The sequence below is a fragment of the Procambarus clarkii genome, chromosome 69 (assembly GCF_040958095.1).
Source record: "Procambarus clarkii isolate CNS0578487 chromosome 69, FALCON_Pclarkii_2.0, whole genome shotgun sequence".
Classification (NCBI taxonomy): Eukaryota; Metazoa; Arthropoda; class Malacostraca; order Decapoda; family Cambaridae; genus Procambarus; species Procambarus clarkii.
In genome coordinates this window covers 18,564,164-18,571,690 of record NC_091218.1, presented here as the reverse complement: position 1 = coordinate 18,571,690, position 7,527 = coordinate 18,564,164, and the positions used below count along the sequence as shown (strand labels likewise).

The 7,527-nt window shown below is 47.6% G+C and overlaps 1 protein-coding gene across 1 annotated transcript; it reads right to left on the bottom strand.

The window, feature by feature from the left end:
* Positions 1 to 3,067: 3,067 nt before the first annotated feature.
* On the bottom strand, positions 3,068 to 4,373 carry LOC138355876 (uncharacterized). Its single transcript, XM_069311420.1, has 2 exons — positions 4,263 to 4,373; positions 3,068 to 3,472 (listed from the first exon to the last, which is right to left on the bottom strand). The coding sequence occupies exons 1-2, from the start codon at positions 4,371 to 4,373 to the stop codon at positions 3,068 to 3,070; spliced, it is 516 nt and encodes a 171-aa protein (XP_069167521.1).
* Positions 4,374 to 7,527: the final 3,154 nt, after the last annotated feature.

Here is a 7,527-nt window from a genome sequence, read left to right as displayed (position 1 = left end):
ATGATAAAATGTATTCTGGTCATATTTCTTCAAGGACTGTGTAGCACAGGTCAAGGAGGCGCCGTGAGGCGGGAGAAGCTGAGTGGTCTATATACCTAGGAAGGAGCTAGGAACTAGGAAAATATAGGGCTTAGAGGAAGCTAGGATGGTGCATGAGACAAGGATGTGATACAGGAACCGGTGGAGAGGATGGAATTGTGGAGTTCGCAGTGTCTTGGACTATCTTATCTTAAGGTTATCTTGAGATGATTTCGGGGCTTTTAGTGTCCCTGCGGCCCGGTCCTCGACCAGGCCTCCACCCCCAGGAAGCAGCCCGTGACAGCTGACTAACACCCAGGTACCTATTTTACTGCTAGGTAAGAGGGGCATAGGGTGAAAGAAACTCTGCCCATTGTTTCTCGCCGGCGCCTGGGATCGAACCCAGGCCCACAAGTCCCGCGTGCTGTCCGCTCGGCCGACCGGCTCCACTGGGAATTCCACTCGACTAGGAGCTGGGAACATGGGGCAATGAAAGGCTGCGAGGGTGAGCTGAGAACTAAGTTCAGTCTTGGATAACCTGGAGCTTGGTCGATATTAGGATCAAAGATAGGAAGGTTAGGAGGAGGCTGGGCTAGGCGCAGTGCGGGGTAGGACGAAGGTGGTGAATCAAGACCAAGTGATTTCCTATCATATAACTGTTTGCAGACGAGGAGTCACAATAACGTGGCTGAAATATATTGACCAGATCACACACTTGAAAGTCAAGGGACGACGACGTTTCGGTCCGTCCTGGACCATTCTCAAGTCGATTTGTGTCGATTTCGACAACCGAAACGTCGTCGTCCCTTCCCTTTCTAGTCTGTGGTTTGGTCAACATGTAACTGTTTGATAACATTCACATTAATCGACTTGATAGTGGTCCAAGATGGACCGAAACGTCGTCGTCGTCTCCTCACCTTCAGGTGTGTTGTTTGGTCATCATTCCCATTATGTCTCTATTTCTCCCTTCTTCATTTTCTCATTTATCCTTCATCCTTCACCCACTTTTCCTTTCACCATCCCTTCATCTCTCCTCTTTTCCATCTTAGCACAAGGTGCCAATCTAAGACCTGGAAGCGTCTCCCTGACAACAGACTTCTGCAATATCTACCCTTCTGATCTTATATATTTATCTTTACACCCTTAGTACCTCCCTTAACTTGTCTTAGCTGCCACTCTCTCTCTCTTGTTCTGCAAGTGCTAAGCCACAACGCTAAGATGACACCTAAGAGTTACTCATTTTGGCCAGGACAGTTGACCCAGGACAGTTGACAGTAGTCTGCCTTGAGTGACCATTTTGTCCCTAGCTCTAACAGCTGTATCACGATAATATAAAAGTTGTATCCCTATAACATAAGAGCTGTATCCCGATAACATTAGAGCTGTATCCCGATAACATAAACAGTTTCCGTCTGTCCGTCATCTGCACGTCTTATAAATGGCGGTTGTCGCCGCAACTGTTCGTTGGGGCAGTTGGACACTCTTTCAAATTCAAATTCAAATTTTTATTCAGGTAAAAATATATACATTGATGAGGAGTTGCACACATAACGTTGGATTTATAGGTAGAGCTAGTACATATAATATCTAAAGCCATGGGTATTTGGATAGGCTGCATCATTAATATTGACCTTGGAAGGTCAGTGTGGAGTATTATTGATCTTGGAAGGTCAGTGTGGAGTATTATTGATCTTGGAAGGTCAGTGTGGAGTATTATTGATCTTGGAAGGTCAGTGTGGAGTATTATTGATCTTGGAAGGTCAGTGTGGAGTATTATTGATCTTGGAAGGTCAGTGTGGAGTATTATTGATCTTGGAAGGTCAGTGTGGAGTATTATTGACCTTGGAAGGTCAGTGTGGAGTATTATTGACCTTGGAAGGTCAGTGTGGAGTATTATTGACCTTGGAAGGTCAGTGTGGAGTATTATTGACCTTGGAAGGTCAGTGTGGAGTATTATTGACCTTGGAAGGTCAGTGTGGAGTATTATTGACCTTGGAAGGTCAGTGTGGAGTATTATTGACCTTGGAAGGTCAGTGTGGAGTATTATTGACCTTGGAAGGTCAGTGTGGAGTATTATTGACCTTGGAAGGTCAGTGTGGAGTATTATTGACCTTGGAAGGTCAGTGTGGAGTATTATTGACCTTGGAAGGTCAGTGTGGAGTATTATTGACCTTGGAAGGTCAGTGTGGAGTATTATTGACCTTGGAAGGTCAGTGTGGAGTATTATTGACCTTGGAAGGTCAGTGTGGAGTATTATTGACCTTGGAAGGTCAGTGTGGAGTATTATTGACCTTGGAAGGTCAGTGTGGAGTATTATTGACCTTGGAAGGTCAGTGTGGAGTATTATTGACCTTGGAAGGTCAGTGTGGAGTATTATTGACCTTGGAAGGTCAGTGTGGAGTATTATTGACCTTGGAAGGTCAGTGTGGAGTATTATTGACCTTGGAAGGTCAGTGTGGAGTATTATTGACCTTGGAAGGTCAGTGTGGAGTATTATTAACCTTGGAAGGTCAGTGTGGAGTATTATTGACCTTGGAAGGTCAGTGTGGAGTATTATTGACCTTGGAAGGTCAGTGTGGAGTATTATTGACCTTGGAAGGTCAGTGTGGAGTATTATTGACCTTGGAAGGTCAGTGTGGAGCATTATTGACCTTGGAAGGTCAGTGTGGAGCATTATTGACCTTGGAAGGTCAGTGTGGAGCATTATTGACCTTGGAAGGTCAGTGTGGAGCATTATTGACCTTGGAAGGTCAGTGTGGAGCATTATTGACCTTGGAAGGTCAGTGTGGAGCATTATTGACCTTGGAAGGTCAGTGTGGAACATTCTTACATTCAATAACTATAACGTTTGGAAGACAACTTTATCTAATTTTTTTCCTTTATGCAATTTTGTTTCTATTTTAAGGAAAGCGAAGCCGCTCAGTAGGGAAGAACGTCACACAGAAATATTCCAATGAAAATCATATTTCCTTTCTGAGGACATTATTCACTCCAGTAGTTCAATCTTCACCACCATTACCCAGGAAAATATTCCGCACTTAAGCTCGCGCTAGGGCCCCCCTTGCTCGTTATGCTTCTTCCGGGGCACCTGCTCGTTATGCTTCTTCCGGGGCACCTGCTCGTTATGCTTCTTCCGGGGCAACTGGTCGTTATGCTTCTTCCGGGTCACCTGGTCTTTATGCTTCTTCCGGGGCACCTGCTCTTTAGGCTTCTTCCGGGGCACCTGGTCTTTATGCTTCTTCTGGGGCACCTGCTCGTTATGCTTCTTCTGGGGCACCTTCTCGTTACGCTTCTTCCAGGGCACATGCTCGTTATGCTTCTTCCGGGGCACCTGCTCGCTATGCTTCTTCCGGGGCACCTGTTCGCTATGCTTCTTCTGGGGCACCTGGTCTTCATGCTTCTTCTGGGGCACCTGCTCGTTATGCTTCCTCCTGGGCACCTGCTCGTTACGCTTCTTCCGGGTGCCTACATATTACGCTTGGTTAGAGACTTGGGGCCAGATTCACGAAGCAGTTACGCAAGTACTTACGAACGTGTACATCTTTCCTCAATCTTTGACGGCTTTGTTTACATTTATTAAACAGTTTACAAGCATGAAAACTTGCCAATCAACTGTTGTTATTGTTATAAACAGCCTCCTGGTGCTTCGGAGCTCATTAACTGTTTAGTAATTGTAAACAAAGCCGCCAAAGATTGAGGAAAGATGTACAGGTTCGTAAGTGCTTGCGTAACTGCTTCGTGAATCTGGTTCTTGGTCAATATTCTCGGTATGTGGCCCCTGTTGCTTAACATAATGATACAGTTTGAATTTGCAAGCATGAAGACTCACGTGGTGAGCCATGATAACCTTGTGGTCCTGGTTCGCACTGATAGACGTCTTCTGGGGGTCCCCAGTTCACAGCCTCATAAGAGTCATGACATTGAACAAATCCACAAGGGCGCCCTGATGAGGGTTTGAACCTATGCGCTGGAACCTAACCACGACATGGTTAAAATAATAGCAACCTGGAGTGCTACTGCGCCCACGAGGATTCCGAGGCTTCCACTGAAGCCTAACCAGGGGTCCCCCCCCCCCACCCTGAGCACTCGGACTCTGTCAACCAAACAGTTCTACCTCTGACTACTGAGTACTGACTACTTCAATACAAACAGAAGTCACAATTTCTGTTTGTATTCGTTTGCACTACGAATCCCGAGCGCTGTCCACTCAGCTGTCAGGCCCCTCAGGCGAACAAATCAATTACCAGGCCAACGGGGTAATTCTCCACCGGGAAATAAACGACGTCCACAGCATAAAGCTCTGAATCAGAGCGGAACACATCAAAAACTGGGGCAGTACGACTCATAAAACCCATTAAGGGAGTTAACTTGACTTTATCGAACCCAAGATCTTCTTCTTGAGGTTATCTTGAGATGATTTCGGGGCTTTAGTGTCAACGCGGCCCGGTCCTCGACCAGGCCTCCACCCCCAGGAAGCAGCCCGTGACAGCTGACTAACACCCAGGTACCTATTTACTGCTAGGTAACAGCAAGATGAGTCCAAGTAATGTATCAGCGAATCAGAGATCATCTCAGCCAACAAACTAAATCACTAATGTTAAATAAAAATTAAGATTTTCTGCCACAATTTCATCACTGAAAGATGACCTAATCAGAATACTCGCTACTTGCTAATTCCCGACCATTCAGACATGAACTCAGAATTACGCTTCTGCGACCCACCAGAGGCGGTGCCCAACCAGTTCTGACCCTCTGCTCTAGAGTATTTTCAAACATACACAAATTACATATAACCCAAAAATAACTTTGAAAACTTAAAAATAATATAAAAATGTTAAGTTCTGCTGGGCGAGCCCCTGACTGGCCGGAGTGTAGACCAATCAGGCCGTCCACTCAATCTGACACTCCGTTAAAAATACGACTGTGTTCCCAAGCCAGAGTCCCATGAACCCAAGCCATCAGCATAATTTATGGAGGCCGATACGCAGAGAACGTTCATATTACGGCGGGTTTTTTTTTAACTAATAGGTCGCATTTTTAACGGATTGGCCGAATCTTTTTAAAACGTGAAGTATTATGAGGGCGGCCGCGCCGCCAGGGACCCCACCACAAAACTGCTAATTGCCTAATTATGAAAGTGATGACAGTGCAGAATATAGTTAGTTGAATAACAGTCAGGGATGTGAGTTAAACACATCTCTCTTCAATTAATTGTCCTACAGCTCACTTGTACATTGTGAGATCAGTAGCTGTTTGTGATTATCGATGATTTAATTCTCCAGTACTCTTGACTGAGGAAAGTACCTAACCTTTACTTCTTTTACAAATGTACAATTTTTATAAAGAGGAGAGCACAGGAGCAGACGACTGCTGACTCCTGTTAGCAGGCTGAGAGCTTTCCCTTCCCATAGCTCATGGTAAGCCTTACCCTGCTAGTTTTACACACAGGAGGGTACAGGAGCAGACGACTGCTGACTCCTGTTAGCTGGCTGAGAGCTTTCCCTTCCCATAGCTCATGGTAAGCCTTACTCACTATAGCTTTCCCTGGAACACGACCCGCCAATTAATTAACAACCAGGTCCCCCAATTACTGCTGGGTGAACAGAGGCGAACAGTTACCGGATTGGTGCTCAGTAAACACCCCCTCTGGCCAGGACTCGAACCCCACACCAAATCGTTGGCGAATCGCTGGGCGAGTATTACCACTGCGCCACTAGCGACTGTTAACATGGGAGTGTTACGAGACCGGAGACTTTGTTATTTAAGAAACAGTCAAGCGGTTGTAAGTAGCGAGTAAACAAGCAACTAAAGTAAACAAGGTGAGACAATGGTTGGGGGTGGCTCCAGACGCACGTAAACAAGCAAGGATAAGCTGGTGGATCACGGGACTGACTGACGGTCACCCATTCAGTCACTGGCCTTAACCTCATTCCCAGTGCTCCTCTCTCTTCAAAAAAAAAAAAAATTCTGCTCTATTAAGACTTACGTTTATTACAATTATTGCTTTGTTGTGGTCTTTCTCTCTCTCTTTCTCTCTCTCTCTCTCTCTCTCTCTCTCTCTCTCTCTCTCTCTCTCTCTCTCTCTCAAACGCATCACAGACTCACTAATCTCTGTCAAAATGGGACGATGCATACTCACTTTTCTCATGTGGTTCCTCTCTCTCTCTCTCTCCTTCCTGTTCCCCTATCTCCCACCCACTCTCCCTCTCTCTCTCACTCTCTCTCTCTCTCCATCCATCCTTCCCGTAGTCTCCTTGGCTCGCTCCCACTCGTAATAGGAGCAATAAACGTCACGTTAGCAGTGAACTTTACAAGCTGTCTTCAAGACAACACAACCTTACCAGGAACCACCTCATCTCTCCCTTGTTGTGTTGTGACCCTTGTGTTGTGTTGTGTTGTGACAAGGCTCACACAACAAGGTGTTGCCGCCCACTGTGGGTGTTCCCTTGAGATGATTTCGGGGCTTTAGTGTCCCCGCGGCCCGGTCCTCGACCAGGCCTCCACCCCCAGGAAGCAACCCGTGACAGCTGACTAACACCCAGGTACCTATTTTACTGCTAGGTAACAGGGGCATAGGGTGAAAAAAACTCTGCCCATTGTTTCTCGCCGGCGCCTGGGATCGAACCCAGGACCACAGGATCACAAGTCCAGCGTGCTGTCCGCTCGGCCGACCGGCTCCCTAGCTTTACTTACTGACTGAAGTAGACACAATAGATGGCGACCTGTCGTGGCCGACGGGACCCGGGTCTCCGTGTCCCCGGCAGGACCCGGGTCTCCGTGTCCCCGGCACACACCAGCCACCAACACCACGACAACATACGACCAGGAGCGACACCCGCGACGCTAAGGTGAAAACTTCAGTGAGTGTGACAGCAGGAGATGAAAGCGGCAAAGTTTAGGAGTGTCAGTATTACACACATCCCCAGTACCCGGGTCTGGGGTCGCTGCCATGCCACGCTTCCTTAATGGTCATGATGCAAGACAATACCAAGATACACCACAGATTAGTGTGAGGTCAGCCCACGATAGATAGCGTGAGGTCAGCCCACGATAGATAGCGTGAGGTCAGCCCACGACAGATGGGCATGAGGTCAGCCCACGACAGATGGGCGTGAGGTCAGCCCACGACAGATGGGCGTGAGGTCAGCCCACGACAGACACAGACCCATGCGTCCACTCACTACCGGACAGGGGCGTCCTTCAGCGTCCCAGACAGGGGAGAAGTTCCGTAACTCCTCTCTGCTCCTCACAAACTTGTCACGACACCAACAGCTGAACTCCGCCCTGATGGCCTCCTGGGCCAGCTGCACTATCAGCAGCAGCAGCAGCAGCAGCAGCAGCAGCAGCAGCAGCAGGAGGACCAGCAGGAGAGGCTTCAACAACAGCAGCAACAGCAGAAGTAAAGTTAGGATCACACACACACATCATCATCTGCCTCAGCAGCAACACAACAGCAACACTGGTTCAGAAGCGGTGTTCATAACAGCTTCAGCAACAGCAGGGGGAGTG

Bases quoted from the DNA above. Each gene is read 5' to 3' on its own strand.
- LOC138355876 (XM_069311420.1), bottom strand. From the start codon at position 4,373: ATGGGTTTTATGAGTCGTACTGCCCCAGTTTTTGATGTGTTCCGCTCT. The intron at 3,473-4,262 runs GTAATTGATTTG...GGCACCCGGAAG, and splicing joins AGAATTACCCCGTTGGCCTG to AAGCGTAACGAGCAGGTGCC.